The sequence below is a fragment of the Hylaeus anthracinus genome, unplaced genomic scaffold, assembly GCF_026225885.1.
Source record: "Hylaeus anthracinus isolate JK02 unplaced genomic scaffold, UHH_iyHylAnth1.0_haploid 12002, whole genome shotgun sequence".
Lineage (NCBI taxonomy): Eukaryota > Metazoa > Arthropoda > Insecta > Hymenoptera > Colletidae > Hylaeus > Hylaeus anthracinus.
Genome location: NW_026534349.1, coordinates 10,774,522 through 10,794,905, shown reverse-complemented (window position 1 = coordinate 10,794,905; position 20,384 = coordinate 10,774,522). Strand labels below are relative to the sequence as shown.

At 31.3% G+C, this 20,384-nt stretch overlaps 5 protein-coding genes across 10 annotated transcripts; 3 read left to right on the top strand and 2 right to left on the bottom strand.

Annotated features, from left to right (window-relative positions):
• The first annotated feature begins 81 nt into the window (after positions 1–81).
• Positions 82–7,556, top strand: LOC128892043 (uncharacterized). 3 transcript variants are annotated; one of them, XM_054152109.1, is made up of 9 exons: positions 82–609; positions 1,687–1,921; positions 2,190–2,420; positions 2,506–2,600; positions 2,690–2,759; positions 2,845–3,012; positions 3,074–4,414; positions 4,485–4,711; positions 5,110–7,159. In XM_054152109.1, exons 1-9 carry the CDS (start codon positions 494–496, stop codon positions 5,282–5,284), a joined length of 2,658 nt encoding a protein of 885 aa, XP_054008084.1. In that variant the 5' UTR covers positions 82–493; the 3' UTR covers positions 5,285–7,159. The 3 variants fall into 3 exon arrangements, with proteins under 3 accessions (XP_054008084.1, XP_054008085.1, XP_054008086.1); XM_054152110.1 differs by having other exon boundaries at positions 82–398; positions 5,110–7,156; XM_054152111.1 differs by lacking the exon at positions 82–609 and adding an exon at positions 1,410–1,544 and having other exon boundaries at positions 5,110–7,556.
• Positions 7,557–8,368: 812 nt separating this feature from the next.
• LOC128892059 (4-hydroxyphenylpyruvate dioxygenase) lies at positions 8,369–11,092 on the top strand. Its single transcript, XM_054152149.1, has 12 exons — positions 8,369–8,424; positions 8,678–8,704; positions 8,786–8,848; positions 9,228–9,332; positions 9,493–9,618; positions 9,676–9,765; positions 9,844–9,944; positions 10,023–10,100; positions 10,179–10,413; positions 10,498–10,620; positions 10,701–10,817; positions 10,910–11,092. Exons 1-12 carry the CDS (start codon positions 8,422–8,424, stop codon positions 10,982–10,984), a joined length of 1,143 nt encoding a protein of 380 aa, XP_054008124.1. The 5' UTR covers positions 8,369–8,421; the 3' UTR covers positions 10,985–11,092.
• Positions 11,093–11,421: 329 nt separating this feature from the next.
• On the bottom strand, positions 11,422–14,678 carry LOC128892072 (probable nuclear transport factor 2). Of its 3 annotated transcripts, XM_054152167.1 has the most exons (5): positions 14,351–14,618; positions 14,203–14,274; positions 13,901–13,999; positions 12,887–13,007; positions 11,422–11,725 (listed from the first exon to the last, which is right to left on the bottom strand). In XM_054152167.1, exons 1-4 carry the CDS (start codon positions 14,456–14,458, stop codon positions 12,894–12,896), a joined length of 393 nt encoding a protein of 130 aa, XP_054008142.1. In that variant the 5' UTR covers positions 14,459–14,618; the 3' UTR covers positions 11,422–11,725; positions 12,887–12,893. The 3 variants fall into 3 exon arrangements, with proteins under 3 accessions (XP_054008142.1, XP_054008140.1, XP_054008143.1); XM_054152165.1 differs by lacking the exon at positions 12,887–13,007 and having other exon boundaries at positions 14,351–14,613; XM_054152168.1 differs by lacking the exon at positions 11,422–11,725 and having other exon boundaries at positions 12,978–13,117; positions 14,351–14,678.
• A 221-nt stretch (positions 14,679–14,899) lies between these two features.
• LOC128892070 (60S ribosomal protein L27) lies at positions 14,900–16,365 on the top strand. 2 transcript variants are annotated; one of them, XM_054152162.1, is made up of 4 exons: positions 14,900–15,055; positions 15,544–15,776; positions 15,941–16,083; positions 16,285–16,365. In XM_054152162.1, exons 2-4 carry the CDS (start codon positions 15,558–15,560, stop codon positions 16,331–16,333), a joined length of 411 nt encoding a protein of 136 aa, XP_054008137.1. In that variant the 5' UTR covers positions 14,900–15,055; positions 15,544–15,557; the 3' UTR covers positions 16,334–16,365. The 2 variants fall into 2 exon arrangements, with proteins under 2 accessions (XP_054008137.1, XP_054008138.1); XM_054152163.1 differs by lacking the exon at positions 14,900–15,055 and adding an exon at positions 15,093–15,117.
• Positions 16,366–16,731: 366 nt separating this feature from the next.
• LOC128892058 (dynactin subunit 2) lies at positions 16,732–18,692 on the bottom strand. The gene is made up of 9 exons (XM_054152148.1): positions 18,516–18,692; positions 18,355–18,426; positions 18,160–18,293; positions 17,987–18,098; positions 17,760–17,914; positions 17,448–17,694; positions 17,167–17,343; positions 16,989–17,091; positions 16,732–16,914 (listed from the first exon to the last, which is right to left on the bottom strand). The coding sequence occupies exons 1-9, from the start codon at positions 18,549–18,551 to the stop codon at positions 16,736–16,738; spliced, it is 1,215 nt and encodes a 404-aa protein (XP_054008123.1). The 5' UTR covers positions 18,552–18,692; the 3' UTR covers positions 16,732–16,735.
• Between the last annotated feature and the right edge of the window lie 1,692 nt (positions 18,693–20,384).

Here is a 20,384-nt window from a genome sequence, read left to right as displayed (position 1 = left end):
GTAATATACGTTACGAACGTAGAATTTGAATCTCGCGCGGTTACAATCGCATTACCGATCAAGGACCAAAAACATCGTTACACGGGAGATCGATACGAGCATGGCGATAAAGGAACGGCTCCATTCGGCGTGATTGAAAATCCAGAATTACCATGGCTCAAATTTTGCGTTACATAACGGAAAAGTGCATTTCCATCGAAGTGCATTTTTTTCGACGCTTAGTATCATCGTGAGCGACGCTAAGATCGGAACGGAAAATTTGACGTTGAGGCTATACGTGCGACGAGTGAGGGAAAGCAAACTAAAAGAGAACGGGGGTTTGACGTTATACAAACACGACAAACTCAATTGAAGCCTCGACCACGGCACACTGAAGCGTAAACAATCACCATGGCGAAGTACGAAGATATTGCGTAATAGCTAGCCTTATCTAATTATAGCAGCGTAAAAAGTGCACCTCTTAATTCAATGATAATGCTTTGTTTACTATGCCATGCTGCATAGTGAATCGCTATTATACTTGATTTTTACCGGTCACCTTTTTTTCGGCGGCATGTCCCTTTTCAAATCTTTAATTTTTGTCAAAGAGAATGGTGATTTTAAGTTGGTGTGAGTTTATCTATTAATAACTGTAATGTATTTCTTATGTTAAATGACGAATAGGTATTCATTTTTGATAGTACAAACTGTACATTTTTCCGTACTTGTTATTTAAATCATGATTTTAACAGTTTTTTTTATATATAAATATCTATCGTTGTATTAACTGCATCTAGATTGTTTACGGCATTATGTATACACATGCGTATGTTTGTAAATGTAATTAACTAATTTATGTTTACTCATTGCTTCAGTTTTCATACATATTGTATTCCTGTAAAAAACAAGCTTGTATCTGAACTTTTTTGTATTGGTTGAACTAATACATGTTATCTATAGATAAAATATTTTTTATTTTTACTGCATGATAATTGTGGTTTCCTTTGTACATATTCACTGCAACCTATATCATATTAATACTTATTGATGCTGCACATTTTTTGTTAGTATGTAATATCTTTGCGTTTGAGCAATTATGTGTAAATCATGCGAGTAGCAATAAACCATTCTTTTCAAAGTTGTTTAAAAACTTTGATTATTGTATTTATTAGAATAACATGTAGAGCAACTTATTCGTTAAATTTTTATTATCATTTAATTGGTATTTCATTAACTATGTACAAAAGTAGAAAAATCTTACCCAACTCTTTAAACAATGTAACATTACAATAAACACAAATTCTTACACTGAGTGTACTACACTCTATAACGATGCTTTCAAAGGACATGCTCTAAACCGTAATCTTATCTTGCTTATATTGTTATCGGTTACTGGTGCAGCTAATCAGTAATCTACTGTTCTCAATTGTTTACTTAATAGACTCATTTCTATATCAAAGTCAAAGCAAGTAGCAGACATTAATATTATGTTTGTGACTTTATAAAAATGAAAGTTGCTACATTTTTGCAATTGTGCATAGAATACTTTTATAAATTACTTCAGGGTAAGCTAATTTATTTATTATAAAGATATTGAATATATTTTTAAAATCACGCAAATTTCTTTATTATTCGCTTTATTTTTAAATTCCCGACTTATATCTCCATAGATAATTGTAAATTATATGATATTATTCTTATTTTTAGAGAGATGATGATAGTATTTGTTTACGACACTGCAAGGTGTTGTAAAGAAGATGACGATCCTGCAGAAGCAGTTATGTATTTCCATCCAGCATGGGTATCTCTTACCCAAAGGCTAGCTTTGGCAGGTCAATTAATGGCTATTAATCAGTTTCTTACAACCTCGTTTTCTACTCCAAGATCTATCACTTTGCAAGGAGGAAAATTTGTATTAAAAAAGTTTGGACAGTACATTCTTGTGAGTGCTTTATTATCACATTTTACTGTCTTTAATATTGTTCAAAATTTTCGAAGTTTATAATTAATATAAAATACTGTTAAATTAGAAATGTATACAAATTTAATAGCGCATATTTAGTGTGATTGTGTTGTTATCAGTCATAACTACCACATTTATCAGTTCATTCTTAATGAATGAAGCGTAACAGCTTTTTAATTGTTTAATGTGTTACACTTAGCGCGAATTAGCATTCATGGAACATATTTCATTATTTATTGTTTCACAGGCTGTGGGAACTGATAGGAATATTCATGACTGGATTCTAGAGAGACGTGCAAGCACATTAGAATCGTTATTAAAATTTTTTCATTGTGATCTTAATAAAATATTGGAATCGTTTAATTATGACAGAAATAAATTTACAGAAAAACTATATCAAATGTTCGAAACGTATTTGCCAATACTTCAATACAGTGCCAATCTTTTCTCAAACATTCCCATTATCAAACTTCCAAAGGTAAGTAAAGATATTAATTATGTTTTTGTATCTACTGCATTAAAATACCTTTGTTCAACATTAACCAGTTTTATGTTTTCTCCAGACTGCTAGTAACATATTTTTAGAAGCAATTCAGGTTTTACAGTATTGCCAAGAAACTAATGGTGTTATGGGTGGTGCACTCTTCTATAACAACAAGTAAGTTATTTTTATCAATTATGAAGTTCTTTGCACTTCGTGATATTTGAAAATCTGAGTATATTACTTTTTTTGTATTAATGCTTTAGGGTAGTTGCCACTCAACTAAGCGCAGACTTGACTAAACAAATAGTTATAACTGATCCATATAGAATAAAGGTATATTACATCCATGAAATATAAGAGATACTTTAAATTATTTGTATTCCATATAAGAATGTGTAATAATATACATATTTTTAAGGCTCCTGCAGAGAGAATATCAACAGAATTTCATCTACCTATAGGAGTGCAATTATTACGAGTGTACATAGAACAAAAGCAATGTGCAAAACTTGTACAAGAGGCAAACAATGAACGGTACTACGGTTCATACTTAGATACCGTTACAAAGAAGATGTTGCAAAGAAAGGTAAAACGATTTAAAAGCGAACCATAATAATCTCCTACTAATATAACGATAATATTTTTAGAGCATTTCTAAGAATAGTAAGGAACCTCTTTTATCTGGCATGAAACGTGACACGTCTCGTATTTTTACTGTACCTGAAGAAGGAGAATTAGATTCCTCGCAGTACAACGATAACAGTCATTACATACCATCCGTTCCAATCACAGCTTACAGTTCTCCAATTAAACGTAAACAGGAAAGTAAAATAGACCGTCCCAAGTGTATAAATCCTTTAACTCCTAGCGTTTGCTCTACACCCTTAAAAGATATAAACAGAGTTTTACACGGCAATCCAATGTTAATTTGTAACACAAACGAGGATGGAAGTGTCGAAACAGAACTTGAAGAAAAGAAAGAAATAAAGGCAAACGTAGACGATATTCCAGACGTCGTTAAGGAAGCGCTTAGATGTAAACGTTTGAATAAACTGAGGAACATTGTACCGAAGAAGAAGGTAGTTAAGAGAAGAGAGTTCAATAAAAAAAGCTTGAGCATGCACGATTTAGAATCGACCACGAATTTCTATTCCAGTCGAATATCGGTTAGAACCTACGGATTAGGTCTACCGCAGTTGAAGACAAACGTATCTCCCGAATCTTCTCCGCAAAAAAAGCCAACATATAAAAAACAATTCCATACAATTACTGATCCTAGTTATCCTGTATTTCGATACGACGGACTGCCAGTATCTAAATCGTTGTACGAGCAATATATATCTTCCCATTACGAAGAGCTTACGGATGATAGCAGTAACACAATTAATCGTAACGACGTCTTAGCGAGCTTGACGAACAATTGTAATTCCAATAATGAAACGAACAATTGCGATACCACGAGCAAAGATAACTTCGAGAAAGTGAATAATTCACGTGACGTAAAATTGGATAACAAAACGAAGCAAGAAACTTATCGCAGATCGATGAGTTTACCTTTAAAACCACTCAATATTACTGACAACGACGATAGACGTAAATCGACATCGGAATGCGGCAACACGTATGACTTTCTTCAAAAGAAGAAATTAGATGGTTTGCAATTAACACCCCTCATGTCCAAACTTAGTCTACTCGCAGACGAAAGAACCAGCGGTTTTTGTAGCAGAGAAACTACTCCTAGCGAATTTCGCGATTTGTCAGGCTTTTCGACAGCGACAAATCAAATGATCAAACAAAAATTAGACGCGGCGAACAAAGAAATTGGTAGCGACGCTGAGGATGAACTCGAAGAGTATTGGGTAACTACCTGCAAAGATGAAGTTTGTCTTGAAAAAACGGAATTATTTCTATGCGGACATCAAAATATGGTGCTGGTATTGCTCATGGAAGACGGAACTGCTAACAATCCTGATCTTATACACTCTCTTGTGAGTTCGTCTTACATTCGTTTAAAGTAAATGTTTTAATTCAATTTTTATTTATTGATATATATTACAGTGGCACACCTGTGTGAGTGCATTGGGAAAGCTTGAAACAAGGCTGCAGCAGTGTCTGGAGCCACTACCATCGAACGAAAACAAAGAATTGTATAGTATTTTAACTGTCGATCCGCAATGGGATACAATAAACCGTTCCGGACTCTGGGGTGTCACCGAACTGGATATTGTTTCTTGCCTTCACGATAGATTCACGCATGCTAGCAATCTCACGGACATCATTGTCAGGTAATTCTTTAGATATTAGAAAACTTATTTGGATTAGTTTAATTTTGCATACATCAGCTTTAAATTGCTTTAGTAGAATCTATACTACTGGATACGTGTATACATTCGTATAGTCTTTGTAACTTTAAAAACTGTTCATCAAAATACATTTATCCAGTCTTCTACTTATATCTTCTTGCTCAATTAAGATAATACTTTTGCATTAAATATTACAGTCTTCAGAGCGAAAAGATGTAATATAGAACGATTTAAACGCATACTTTTCTGTACTATAAATTCTGTATTCGAATTTCTGACTGATAATTTCTTTGTAAAATTTTAATTTCAACAAACAATGTTTATAGTAATTTTTTCGTAAAGCGTGGTAAAAAAATGAGTATGTTTTATTAATTAAATAGAACAGAGGATACTGTTGTTTATGGTAACCAGTGTGGAAACATAGAGGTATTTTATCAACAAGCAGTGGCACCAGATACCTCTGGAGGACTTCCAACTCCTGCAGATTTAATGGGAATTGTATCTCTTAAAGCAAAACGTAGACTGGAAAGAGATCATGGGATTGTATTGTTATAAATGACAATTATCCGCAAATGCTTCCACTACCATATTGATCGCAATTGGATTGTTTAATTTTTGTTTATTATATTCTGTGGCATGCCAAGTTAACAATGTTAGATCATATTTTGTACATAATTTTTTTCTGCATAAATAGTAATAGACAAATTAATCTGATGTTTTAACAATGTTGAGTGGGGAAACATTCTCTTTACCTTGTCTGATAATACAAGGATATTGAAAATGAGAATGAAATCCTTCGATTAGTAGTCAGCATGTAACAGTAGTCAAACTCTTACTACTCTAGCAATGATTTTTGAATAATCGTGTATAAATGTCGCGTATACATTACAACGTGTATACAGATAGTATTATATTTATTTAGGACGTTCATATCCTGGGTAAGAAACAATTAGTTCAAATTTGTATATCATTCCAAAATTATGAAATCAAACATTCCATTAATTTAATTGACTAAAACTACTTTTACGGTAAAAAAAAATGTTATACATTGACAGTGTTAATAGAAAGAAAAATTGCTGAATTTTCTACGCGTATTTTTGTAATCAAGTTCTCACTACCCCAAATATAATTAATTTAAGAATTGGCTGTAATCAAAGACTTTTATATCACTCATATGTATTAACCATGCATAATAAAACCGATATTAAGGCATTACTATTTTCTCAATCACGATAAATAATGTATTTTAATACGAAATGTTAAATGTTTTATTAAAAATATTTATTTAAACGAATTTTGCATTGATCGTTCTCAATATCATGATCAACGAAACTCCAATTTTTATCATAATTGTATGGAAACAATACGCGGATCATTAATAGTGTATGTATTAAAATTAATTAAAAAAAGTGAAAGTTTATTATCTTCAATACTCGATAATTTAATAATTGATATTAAAAAGGTTTATTTTAACTTGTTGAACACGAATATAGATATGTAGTAAAATTTGCACTACTTACATTTAATAGTGTAGTAATATTTATTATGTATGGTTTCAAAGTTGTATAGAATTATTTAATATTATAATAGAGTGGCATAATACAACAGAAGTTCTTTTGAACCTAACTTTTTAATCTCTTAGGTAGAAGACAAAAAGAATTCTAGTATTCTGCTACTACGTCCAACTTAAGTGATCACTAGCATTAAATAATTTATTAGTGTATTTAAAAATCATGTAATCGTGGATACAAATTTTTATTACGAGTAGTTATAAGGTAACTCATGCTGTTTATTATTTGACTTCTTATTAATTCAGTGTTGTGTAAATGAGTTTATATTATACATATATTATATATAATTTAGAGTAACAAACTAATTCTTTGTACATATATGTATGTTAGAAGCATCTAATAATTTATTTACATCATTTAGAAGTAATGATGAATGAATTTTTTAGTTTGTTAGTGTGTGGATTGAAATATACTATTATTTGAAAAAAAAACAAAAAAAAAAACGAAGTACGTTTGCAAACCAGTGTATAAGATGATTATGTCAATATATTAAGAAAAAAAAAAAGTGTTAGACACTACGCATATAACGAAATTGCCACTCAAAACGAACTATAAAATCTCAATAATAATCGATCGTTAGCGTCCTGTGTTGCGTATTTATAATGATACCTTTATATCGTTTCTAATATTATACATTGTTCAAATCTTGATGCATATCTTTTACATTGTATTTTCAGCAATTAAATCTAGTCACTTGTATGTATATTGTCATACACTATAAACGTTCTCAATTATTCTTTAACAATAATACAAAGATGAAAATTATTTCTGTAGAAGAATTCATTCCGCTAATAAATCGATTATACTTCTCCCAGTTCAAACCAACTTAAACTCAACATATTATGTACATTCAGAAATAAATTACCAGTTTAGAGATAATGTAACAAAATTTGAAATTTGTGAAAGAAGAAGAGGAAGTTAAGATTAAGCCAACGTAAAGTTGAACGTAAATATGTTGTTCTAGAAATTGACTATCTATCCTGAATTATTCTGTTATCTTTTTTCCAATGGCCTCGATAACGATGGAAATCAATCGGGGCGAGCCTCCTGGTTTATTAGCATCACACGTTACACAAGTTTCTTTTTCGCGTGTTGTTTATGTTAATCGTTAACCAAGCCCACCTTTTTGATTCGCCTTAGGCACCAAGGCACCAATCACGTTTCGTCATCGAAATGGCGAGCCTCCGCAAATGGAAAGTTTTAAACTAACTTAAAACACGTTCAACTTTTATGAGAGTCACATAACATTTCCTCCCGAAAAATAACATATTATAATTAATAATAGCCCAAGTGTGCTATCTTTAATTTCTCAGTGCCGCAGTCTTAAACCACGTCTTGATTACATGTTTTGTGATACATGTGCAAAATTTTATCTTTCCATAACATTGCGAACTTATGAAAAACAGAAACAAAGGAAAACAAGTTCCTCTAGTAAAATATCATTATGCTTGCATCCCTATTTATACAAAATTAATACATAGACATTGTTGAAATTTATATTGAAATGAATACATAGACATTGAACAGGTGTTACTACACCAGTTAGAGAAATTTCTGTTCCTTAAAATTTTCTTTTCTGATTCACGTTGCATTATTAGCGTTTTTCAATGGCCCTATCGTATAATTTATTTTCAGAAACGAAATAAATCAAGAGAAACATCTAAACATTGTTGACCTGAACTTTTAGTAAGTAACAAAGGTACGGGCGAAAAATTCCCATTAATTCAATTATGCAAAGGGTTGAACGAAGATGTAAAAGGAATGAAAAAAACACTTGTAATAAACAAATTAGCGGACTTTATTCGAAGAAATGACATTAAACGTAACCGTTTCAGAAATGAACCCACAGTTAGGGATATATCATGTGATCGTGTCGTGTAACGATCTCGAAAAACCTGATCGCTACAGGTTAATTAGCATTATACGGGTGATTTACGCTTCGTGATTTTAAAGGAATGTGACGCAAACAAGCCTCCACGATCGACCAATCAATGATGGGGATGCCGAAGGTTAAGTTTGACGCGCTTATATTTAAGCAAGCTACATCTGCGATAACAATTACTAAAAACAAATCGTTAAGAGAAACTATATCGAAGTTCTCGCTCCTGTCGATAATTCATAATGGTAAGACAATTGTAAAGATGTTATTATACTAAACTTATTTTATCTTACAGTAGTATATTTATTTTAATTCGCTACGATTTTTTTTTCATTCAAATTCTCTATAATTTTGTTTGTACGTAAATGTTCCTAAATATAAACAGCTGAGTATGTTAAACAGGCGTCTTTAAAAATACATTTATCTAATATTTATTTTAATTAGAATACAATTAACTTTTAAATTAAATCTAAAATACATATTTTATCTCTCTTTCAGACTACATACACGGATAAAGGTCCGAAGGTAAGTTAAGTTATTATAAAACGAATGATAAAGTTAAATTAAACAGGAAAACTTATTATTAACATAATTTTTAAATTTCAGCCGTTAGGAGGAAAATTCTTGTGCGTCGATCATGTAACATTCTGGGTTGGAAATGCGAAACAGGTAATCGAAATAAGATACTATGGTACTGATAAAGTAATACTTTTAATGTTAAAAATATTTATCTAATTTTGTACATGGAAGTATTTTCTAATAATATTATATATTGTAACTATAGTTCCGAAGTTACTATATCACAGAAACATATTTCAAATCAACTATTTATCCCGCGGTAATTACATCTCTATTTGAAATCATGTTAATCATCTTTTTATTTAGAGTTACAACGATCATATTTCATGATCGTATCTAACATTATAATGGAAGAAAGTTAAGCAATTTGTATGCTATACTTATTTCATTTTGCATCAATAGTGCTTAATAATAATTTTGTTGGAAAATGATTTCAAAATACAATGAAATTCTCAATTTATTATTATAGGCTGCCAGTTACTATTGCACCAGGATGGGTTTTGAACGTTTTTGTTATCGCGGTTTAGAAACTGGTTCGAGACACGTGGCATCTCATGTTGTTAAACAAAATCAGGTATGTAAAACAAATGTTCATTATTCAATCATAAATTTTGCCTTATATTTAAAATACATCTTCGGTAGAAGAAACAAAGATTTGCTGTACGAATTGCAAATGCATTCATTTTTAATTGTTTAAGAGAAAAAAATACATATTTTGTGCAATTTACTTGCAGATTGTATTTGTGTTCGAATCAGCCTATGAACCTGATAACAAAGAAATAGGAAATCATATTTCGCGACACGGAGACGGTGTTCGCGACATTGCATTCGCTGTTGAGGACATTGATATCATTGTAAAGGTATATTAAGAAACTCACTTGCATCTACGTGATGGTAATACATTAATAATTTTATAGATCGCTAAACAAAGAGGAGCCAAAATAGTAAAGGACATATGGGAAGAAAAGGACAAATATGGTGTTGTAAAATTTGCCACTTTAAAAACTGTAAGTTGTTATATAACAGGAACGAAAATAAGTTAAATAAAAGTATTACTTTAACAAATATTACGTTTTACTTGTAAGTATGGAGATACAATTCATACGCTCGTAGATAGATCGAAATACAAAGGATTCTTCTTACCAGGATTTCAACAGCTATCAGCGGATAAGTTCGAAAATAATTTGTAAGTAACACGAAACGATACAGATTGTATTTTGAATAATGTATTAATTACTTATTAATAATTTGATAACTTATCAAGACCAAAAGTTGGATTAAATTTCGTGGATCACATCGTTGGGAATCAGCCTGATAAAGATATGGAATCTATTGCAAAATGGTGAACAAAATAATTAAAAATTTAGAAACCGTAAAAAAAAAAAAAAACAGTTTTATAACAAGACTTGCTTTATTTTAGGTATGAGCAATGCTTGCAGTTTCATCGATTTTGGTCTGTAGACGATACCCAATTACACACGGAATATTCTGCTCTGCGTTCTATCGTTATGACTAATTGGGAAGAGACAGTCAAACTGCCTATCAATGAACCAGCTCCTGGCAAAAAACGTTCTCAAATCCAAGAATACGTGGAATATTATGGAGGAGCAGGAGTGCAACATATTGCTCTTAATACCAACGATATAATTAAAGCTGTAAATTAAATACATTCGTAACAATTTCCTTTTAAATTCAGATAAGATCACTTTTCGATACTACACGTTTTCATTATTTTGCAGATACAAAATTTACATGATAGAGGCGTGGAGTTTCTAGATGTACCAGACGTTTATTACGATACGTTAAGAAATCGATTGAAGTCTAGTGGAGTCAAAATTTCAGAAGACCTTAATACGCTTCAGGTACCGATAACAAGACATTATTCACGGAGTAAATTGAACAAAAACGCATTAACATTAACGTTTAAATACTATGTTTCCAGAAATTGAAAATCTTAATTGATTACGATGAAAATGGATATCTTTTACAAATATTTACTAAAAACATGCAAGATCGACCAACGCTTTTTATAGAAGTCATTCAAAGGCACAATCATAACGTATGTATCACGGCAACTCATAAGATGAAATTAAAATTTACTTAAATCCTGTAAAGTTAAAACTATTCTGTATTAATTTTGCTTATGTATAGGGATTCGGAGCTGGAAATTTCCAAGCATTGTTTGAAGCTATCGAATCAGAACAAGCTAGACGTGGAAATTTATAAAATGATATGGACTGCAATAATACTAATTAAGATGTAATTATCTATAGGCAGTTTGAGTTTATGATAATTATATAATAAAATGTTATCATAAATGTAATGAAGAAACAATTTTCTTTTTACTTTTTAAATATATATTATAATTAAATTCGTTTAATGTTGCACATTGGAGAACAGAAACATTGCATTATTAATTCCAGATGTTGTATTTAATGGCCAATATCTGTTTTACAAAAATACACACAGCGTGAAGGTGTAAAATATGTAACAATACAATTTTAAGCATTATAATCGACCATTAAACTCAAATATCGTATAATACTATTCTATTGTAACGTGATGTCATATTGTAAATGTGTAACCAACAATAGGCATACTTGAAAGTTAGGAAACTCAAGAAAGCGAAATGATGATTAGACTGTGTCTATTTTTAACATTCTTTTTCTTTCATGGCCAAATATATAAGCAAATATTGTTCATATAAAAACTGCAGTATCTAGAAAGAATGGGATAATATGCGATGACAAAGGATATTAATGAGAAAGTAGCTCACTTATTTCAATCTGAGGGAAGTCCATGGCTCAGATAACTGTCTGCCATTATTCGTGATGAATCTGCAGACACATTTCTTCATGCAGTATCATGAATGCCAAGACGAAAGATGTCGTGCTGACAGAAGAATGAATTCCCCAGTGGCTTCAGCACAAAAATTTGTGAGAAGGCATGTGGTGGGTCTTCGTCTGCCTGGAATAAAAATATAAATATATATCATAGAAATATGTATGTCTAATAAATTACACTCGTAAGTCACGTATAAAATTAATTTTTATAAACATTAGTTATAAAACACTAATTGTGGTCAGAGTAAGTCACCTGCTCTGGCATGTAAAATATAGAAGAAAAATTATTTGTGGGAAAAATGTTTCCAATTAAATCATACAATTAAAATATTCTGAAATTTCAGAAAATGTACCTTGAGAAAAAAGTGACCTTTATCATATTATTTGTCCATTTAAGTCGAGCATTTCTCTCATAAAATATTTTTTCTTATCTTCAAAAACAACAGAGGTATTTTAGATTCCAGCGTTAAGCGACTTACCCTGTATAAAAATACATTGTTATATAACAAAATAAATTATAACCGAACACAGTCAACGACCTTATTAACAATCATGCAAAAATTATGCACATGTTCCATAAGTGTAATGAAAATAGACAAATTATGTACTACAATAATGAAACTTACCATAATACGCATGTTACTACTATCTATGTTTACTTACACATTGTAACTTTTACATCATTCTACCGATAAAATTAACGATGTCGCTATATTTTTATTTAAAAAAAATAATAACAAAACGATTAACATTATTCCTGTCAGTTCAGCAATTTAAAGTTTTTCATACGTTTGTATTTTCATTATCGAAAATATTAAACAAAAAGACACGATGTTCAAATAAATCGTAATAAATTTAAAAAATATAAACGATTTAAATTCATTGGTTTTAATAAAAAACAATTCAAGCAACCTTCATTATTGGATAAAACAACATTCTAGCCTCCGGTTTGAATTTAAATTGTTTATACTCCCAGTCCTTTTTTTAATTGTTTATAAACTGATGAATAAAAAAAATATAGATGATGTATTTCAAATGCTACAAACATATTTTTGAGTGCAAAATTTGTTATAAATAGTTATGTACCGAAACTAGTTGGTGCAAAGTAATAATTCTCTAGGGAAAGTAAATTGCATCATATACAAAAGCAGCATAACAACAAATGTAGATTTAAACGAGAGTTAATAACAAGCAGGCATATTGGCAACTGCAAAGTAAATTTAGACGCTAAAAGTTAGTATTTAGCTTGCCTGTACTGGTACACAGATCAATGGAAGATCAGTACCTGATGCCTAAACCGTGTCGTGCAGCGCAAGTCTGAAGATATCGTGCTGCACGTAAAAGCTGGTGCCAATAGGTTTCAGGACAAATGTCTGGATGTATGCATGGGGCTGATCCTCATCAGTCTGCCCAATCATCAACAATCACTGACTCAATTTTCTTATTTTCATCTTCTTTGCGGAGGTAGGTATATAGAGAGATTGTTGCTGGACATTAGTCTTAGCTCAATCTCTATCTTCATATGGCAGCACAAAAAATGTAAGGCAGTACAGTACACATTTGTGTAGCATGTCCAGCCAATAAAATATAACGTATAGACGAACACAAAGTATACCGATTAACAAAGTATTTAAAAACTGAGATATATTCAAAACCAAGTATTTTCTTTACTTAATAAATATCATATCGATTATAAAGAGGACCATGATAACGAGAAATTAAATTACTGAACCAATTGGAATAAGAATTTTGCACATATTGTTTTATAAAATACATGTCATGATGTAAAATTTTTATCATCTATACATATTTAGGTATAGATGTGTATATAGACAGTGAGTTGTGGAGATATTCGTAATTGCTCATTTGCTGAATAGTAATCAGAAATATAGGATTCGTATCACAAAGCAGTGGCTACTCTATAGTATGATATTTCTTGGTAACATTCCCACAAAGTTCTGGCGTCATGCCTATCGAGGACTTATGAAAAGATATAAAAGGAAATGACCAAGGAAGTAACAGAAATTTTTAGTACTGAGGCAACATATAATGTAATTTGACTTTGACAGGTCGTTAATATGACACTTATTTTAATTGAATATATAATTTTATCGTTAATAATACCACTGCATTTATCTTACAAAGTATTGACACTGAAGTCAATAGTTGAGAGAATATGAATACTTCTACTTCTCACTGTATATATATTGAGAGATTTTGCATACTTGTACATAAAATTTGAATTTGTTTAAATTATTTACATTGTAATTGTAACTGTAATAGTGAGAGTTATTCTTACCTGCAACCTTCCTAAAACATTAATGAGAACGCCACCATCAAACATTGGTTGGGAATCAATAGCAGTTATTATCCGATTAATTTTTTGAAACGATAAACTCTAAAAATGAAAAAGTTTGAATTAGTATAAAGGAAAGGCGAAATATATTTACGTGCACTTTTATTCTAGTTCCAGCTTCATAATTCTCCACATATGTAAACAATAGAATCGACCAATTCCATATTATTTCTCAGTAAGTAGTTTTAAGTTGTAACATACAATAAATTTAACATACGTTCTATTTTTCTATTGTAAATACTTACAGTTAATTTTTCCATGATTTTAATAGCACCCTGTATTTGCAAACCCTCAAACGTCATGAAAGATGACTCGGTCTGTAAACACAGACCCGAATGAATATACGAGAGGGAATCAACTTGGGAACTAAACGTAATTACAATTAGGACTTACATTATACATATTTATTAAATTTGGTCTCTGAGCAGGGTCGTCAAACAGTGCATAATACTGTTGTACGAAACCCTTTCCGATCACTTCATATTGTGGATTTAATGCCATTATGCTAATTTCCTATATTCACACCCACTACCCCGATACGAACACTATCAGTCTTATTCAATGATTCGAACGTTTCGGCACTTTTGTCTTTATAAAAATCCTACGATAAGAGTAAAATAACGTCTATTAACATCCCTCGTGCGAGACACAAGCGAGCAGGAAGCTACTTATGCCGACCAATCATTTCGATGTATCGAGAAAATCGTATGGGATTATTCTCGAACTCTCGAAAAGTTTAGATATTTGGGCAACGATTGTATTCATTTTTGCATAAATCTAACATTGTTACAGATTTACGAATTCAATTGATCGAATGTAATCGAAGATTGATCGTTTGTACATTTTAAAATTGTACGATTTAATTATATTAAGAGATAAAAGGAACCTTTTGCTTTCTATCGATGCCTTGTGCTCTGAACAAAATTCTCTACCGAGAAGCAATTTTGTTGAACGTCATTTAAAACACAACGTAGGATTGGTTTACTGTCATCGCCGGATATCTACCCATACGACATCTGTCGTTTGGATTTCGAATATCAAACGGTCTCGATTGAAAGTGAGGTTAACTTCCTTTTTTCCGGTGTGAAAAGCCGTGAGGTGTGTATATTTCTTACTTGTCGAAAGTAATCCAAAAACATCGGAAAATTGAAAAATAATACGTCTGTATACATGCCATTATATCAAATAGTAGACATTCCGATATTTTTCACATATTAAGCGTTTTTTTCCTTATCCATAACTTTAGTAACAGGTTTTTAAATATATCGACAAACATCCTGACTTTGTTTATGTTACAAAAAACGTGACGTTACACGTATCGTTTCGATTTTGTTATCGAAATTGCTAATTTTGTATATAATTTTACTTTCGAATTTCGGGGAAAAAGTAATTGTGCCATACAGAAGAGGTTATGTGACTCTTCTGAAGTGCAATGTTTACAACTGCCAATATATCGTGCTTCTTACATAGCGTAAAAGATAAAAATGAATTGTTAACTTAAATCATTGTATAAGTATATTCATGGATATGTGTGTGTATCGATTTTTAGATTAATAGTCATTTTTTTTTTAAATCTCTTTTTATAGTATACATCTTCAAGATGGTGAAGATTATGAAAGTATGGAAAGTCGTGTTGGTCCTTGGTGGCCGATACGCTGGAAGAAAAGGTATCATCATGCGTAATTTCGACGATGGTACTACAGAAAAGCAGTACGGACACGCAGTGGTTGTAGGGATTGACAGATATCCACGCAAAGTGCACAAAAGAATGGGCAAAGCGAAACTTCACAAACGTTCTAAGATCAAACCATTTGTAAAAGTAAGTTTTTCGAAAGCTACTTAAAATTTTTCTTTAACGAGTTTAAATAACAAAATAAAAAAGTATCAAATATTTAAAACACAAATGAGAGGATCATGATTAATAAATATGTACTAACACTTTGAATACCTGTATTTGTAAAAGTTACATTGATTTTATTCCAGGTATTAAATTATAACCATTTGATGCCAACAAGGTACACAGTTGAACTGCCCTGGGCAAAGAAGCCTTTAGTCCCTAAGGATCTTAAGGACCCAATGAAACGGAAGAAGACTCGATTTCAGATACGTGTTTTATTGGAAGAAAAGTATGTTTAATTCCTTCTTAATTACACAAGCTTTATACAACGCGAGCAGCAGTCTTCGTATAATATATTTGGTTTTGATCTCTGGATATTTTCACTTCAAAAAATTAGAATTAGTTAAAAAAGCTAGTAATATTTTACACATTCTTTTTTAATTGAAATATATTTAATAAATGTGTAAGTAATGTAAATATCTGTTTACAGGTACAAATCTGGTAAAAACAAATGGTTCTTCCAAAAACTACGATTTTAATTAATTTTAAATAAATGTAAAATACACAAATATTTTCAGAGTGTAAGATTTTTTAATCATCCTTTTGTGACAAAATTAATTAATTAATATTCTTTTATTAATATTGTGTTATTCAAAAGCATAATTCTAGTTTATTTTCAATTTGCAGTATTTATACATTATCAAGTTTTCTTGCTTGCACAACATACAAGAATAATAAATTTGTGTTATTGAAAATACTATATTTAGAAATCAGAATAATTTGATTGAATTATGATAAAAAAATGTTTTAGAAATGCGATACATGATTTATACCGGATTGCCAGCAATTCAAAGAGTATCTATAAATATATAATTTAATAAATATGTATTTAAGAAGTTGAAATGTCGTAATCTATAATGAATTGTCGTTACTACGAATTATCACTTGCTAAGATTTTTAATACGTTCATCCAGTGATTCTATATTATTTTTTATAACTTCTAAATTTGATGCAAAGCTTTCTTGTACTCCTTTTAGTAGAGATTTGTTACTTTCCAAATCAACGGTAATTTGCGATTGTAATTCTTCCAGTCGTACTAGAGATTTGTTAAATTCAGCAGCTGAAAACATGTATGAAAAAGTGTAGTATATGTCATGATAAGAAGTCATCATATAAATGTATTTAAAAACATACCTTGCTGATGAATTGTATTTAATGCCAACATTCGATTTACAGTTTGAGGCAACATTTGCGACATTGTTTCGGTTTGTTTCATGATTTCATACATTTCCACGATCTGAAGGTAAGTTGGAGTTTGATTTAAACACGTCACTTATTTTACTCGAGTCTATATTTATGAGTAGCAACATACCTTTTGCTCCTGTTCGGAATCTAAAGATAGCGTAGATTTTTTTTGCGCGATACTATCCATTCTATGAATTAAAGAAGCTAATCGATTTTCAATGATGTCTAACTGATACGTGTCTAATAATGCAGCTTTTGCTCCTAGTTCTTGAACAGCTTCCATTACACCTTGACATTTGAGATTCTGTCAAAAAATGTTCGTATTATTTATTTACTGTTGGAAGTAGTTTATTAATCAAACTAAGCGCAAATCAGTGTATTATAGTAAAAGGAATAATTGTCTCACACCTGTGAAAACTTGGAAAGTTTATCGGTAGTTGCTCCAATAACACTTTCCAAATTACAAAGTCTTTGTTCAAGTAATGCAACTCTTGCTGCTTCTTGCATTCTTGCTTTCTCTGGAAGATAAGTCATCTGATATTTGAGTACATTAGGTTCAGCTGTTTTATCAACTTTTGTACTCTGTGTCTTTGAATCAGATTCAGAGGTAAGAATACTAGTCTGTTTAAATGCTTGTATTTGCGATATCAGTTCTCTAAAATATCAATTAATAAAGTAAAATTTCAGATTGGGGCATTATTAATGTAATGTAAGACTTACTTCAGCTTTGTGCCTTGTGGATCTGATAGAGTTGCAACAACATCAGCACCAAGACATTCTTCTAATTTCAAGGAATCTAACTGTTTGCTTAGGTCTTGTACTTGAGAAATTATATCAATAATAGATTTCTCTTCTTTTTCACCTTCTGTTTTTTCCTATTTCATAGAAGTAATACATATTTCTATATCTTACATAGAAATGACAAAATGTGATTAATAACTCAATACCTTCAACTCATTTACTTCTTCATACAATTCTTTAATTTCGCATTGCAAACGTTGACATTTTTGAACTGGTGTTTCTTTTTCTCCTTCTGCAGGAAGATCCCAATCTCCAAATCTAACAATATTATATAATTTATATAAATTATTTTACACTGATTTATATAAAGTAAACTTACTTGTAGCCTGTTTTTGGTTTGAACGATACACAATCAGAAAAATCAATTCCCTCATTAATGACTTGTTTACCTTTAAATTTGTTAAATGCTTCCGTGGCGCTTATATGTAACTTTTCTATGGAATCGGTTTCTTCCTAAGAATGAGAACATTAACAGTAATAACAAGTAACTAAGGAATAATATTTAATGTTTTACCTCAGGGTAAATTTGAAATTGTTCGGATTCTGGTAAATCAGTTGTCTCGTATACATCGACTTGATCGTATGCCTATTTACACAAATAATATACTATTATAAAATGTACGAGAATTAGAAATAAATAAATACGTTTTGACGTAAGACATACGAAGTACTTACAATTCCAGGTAAATCGGCATATTTAGGATCAGCCATTTTTTAATAGATAAATTAAAAAGTATATAGCTTCTTAAATTGCAATTTCGTATAACGCAAGAAACCTTGCGTTCCACTAACAAATGACAATAAAAATTTAGTTCGAAATATCAAGATTGCGAACGAAGATAGCAGATTGTCAGTGAACACCCAGTTTTACGATAAACAAGACGATTTTACGTATTCGTTTTCATTCATACGCGACTTCCACGGCATCTTCCAAGGTGGACTTGAACTATGGAAGAAACCGGTAATTTTGCATGAATGTTTTTCTCATGGACAACTTTACGTGGCCTTTTCGCATTCCACGTCGAAAAACTATTTTTTCCTGTTGACGTTGAGGTCTGTAAGATCTTATAGGGACTCAGTTAAATAAAAACATTTGGTAGAAAATTTAAAATTGCTTCTAGGCGAAGCCGAAGCAGGTCGCTAGTGAAAAATAAATTACATTGTAAATTATATTGAGTAATTTAAGACCCTTAAATTTAAGACCCTTAAATTACTCAATAGTATCGACTAATACTTCTAATGAACTATAATTTAATTAAATAAAAATAAATTCAAATTTCCCGCGTGAAGTTGGTGTCGTCGTCTAGCGGCGACATATCGAACTATTTAAGGAGTTTGGTCAGCGCCTCTATCGGGAAAACGACCAAGTTTGTCCTCGAACAGTTCCTTTTTATGCTGCTAGATGGCGGCATTTACTGTGTTTTTTACCGACCTGTCGAACATTCCCATAATATCGGTAAAAAAAACTGTGGCTGATACCTGAAGGATCTCTTTTACCGACTTTTGTTCCGTTTGTCTTTTTAAATTGCTGTTTGATTATTTTTAATTAATAAATTGCTTTCTAGTTGAACAATACGTGTAATCATTAAAACTTAAGGATAAAACCACTTATATTCTAAATATATTTTTATTATAGTCCCAAGTGCTATATTAAGAGTATCTGTGGCGCCATCTTACAGAAATAATGGGAACTATTTTCACTACAAACTTGAGCGTTTTGCCACCGATGGCGCCACTTACTGAAATATCGATAATTATTACTGCATTAAATAACTACTAATAAAAATGAAAATTTGACGCGTTAACTAATATATTGTAGTGTCATAAAGTAGAGAATCGTATTAATTATATATTTATGACTGTTCACTATAAATTTGGAGGTTTTGAAGCCCGGGGTACTCGTTAAAGTTCTAAAATTAGTTCGTTCCATTGGCCGCGAGATGGCGATACCGAATTGTGGTCCATGGTCTCGTCCTTCTAACACAATCTAACATCTCCTTTACACTTCTTGACATTTCCTAACAGCTCCTAATACACACTAACAACTTCTACCACCCTCTAACACCTTCAAACACTCTCTATCGTCTCCAAACACCCGCTAACACCTTCCAACGCCCCCTAGTATCTCTTAACAACTCAAACGGGCTCCAGACAGATCCCTTTATTTCTCTTCAATTTCTAGAATGTTTCCTATTAATTTCCCTCCTTTCCCTGACACATCTCTTCGCTGTTCATGAGATCCGGATACAATAGGTAAGTTTCGACCCAGAATAAAAATTATGATACCTTCTCGATCAACACGATTAAGTATCGTTATTCAATTAAAAGTCATGCACACTTTTTATTCTCGTATCAGGCGAACATGATATGCGAGGAGGTGGCACGAGGAATTCATGGTACGTATTGAAATTTGGAAAGAATTTTACCCCTGGTACCGGGAGAATATAATATGCGAAAAGGTGACACGAGAAACCTTTGGTACGTATCAAATTCTTGAATTTTACATTTTGGTATCAGAAGCACATGATATCCGAAGAGGTGGCA

Bases quoted from the DNA above. Each gene is read 5' to 3' on its own strand.
- LOC128892070 (XM_054152162.1), top strand. From the start codon at position 15,558: ATGGTGAAGATTATGAAAGTATGGAAAGTCGTGTTGGTCCTTGGTGGC. The intron at 15,777-15,940 runs GTAAGTTTTTCG...ATTTTATTCCAG, and splicing joins AGATCAAACCATTTGTAAAA to GTATTAAATTATAACCATTT. The intron at 16,084-16,284 runs GTATGTTTAATT...ATCTGTTTACAG, and splicing joins CGTGTTTTATTGGAAGAAAA to GTACAAATCTGGTAAAAACA.
- LOC128892043 (XM_054152109.1), top strand. From the start codon at position 494: ATGCTGCATAGTGAATCGCTATTATACTTGATTTTTACCGGTCACCTT. The intron at 2,601-2,689 runs GTAAGTTATTTT...TTAATGCTTTAG, and splicing joins GCACTCTTCTATAACAACAA to GGTAGTTGCCACTCAACTAA. The intron at 4,712-5,109 runs GTAATTCTTTAG...TTAATTAAATAG, and splicing joins CTCACGGACATCATTGTCAG to AACAGAGGATACTGTTGTTT.
- LOC128892059 (XM_054152149.1), top strand. The intron at 9,945-10,022 runs GTAAGTAACACG...TAACTTATCAAG, and splicing joins GATAAGTTCGAAAATAATTT to ACCAAAAGTTGGATTAAATT. The intron at 10,101-10,178 runs GTGAACAAAATA...GCTTTATTTTAG, and splicing joins ATGGAATCTATTGCAAAATG to GTATGAGCAATGCTTGCAGT.
- LOC128892072 (XM_054152167.1), bottom strand. From the start codon at position 14,458: ATGGCATTAAATCCACAATATGAAGTGATCGGAAAGGGTTTCGTACAA. The intron at 14,275-14,350 runs GTAAGTCCTAAT...CTGTGTTTACAG, and splicing joins ATTTAATAAATATGTATAAT to ACCGAGTCATCTTTCATGAC. The intron at 14,000-14,202 runs GTAAGTATTTAC...TTTCATTTTTAG, and splicing joins AAATCATGGAAAAATTAACT to AGTTTATCGTTTCAAAAAAT.
- LOC128892058 (XM_054152148.1), bottom strand. From the start codon at position 18,551: ATGGCTGATCCTAAATATGCCGATTTACCTGGAATT. The intron at 18,427-18,515 runs GTAAGTACTTCG...TTGTGTAAATAG, and splicing joins ATGCCGATTTACCTGGAATT to GCATACGATCAAGTCGATGT. The intron at 16,915-16,988 runs GTATGTTTTTAA...ACATGTTTTCAG, and splicing joins AAATACAATTCATCAGCAAG to CTGCTGAATTTAACAAATCT.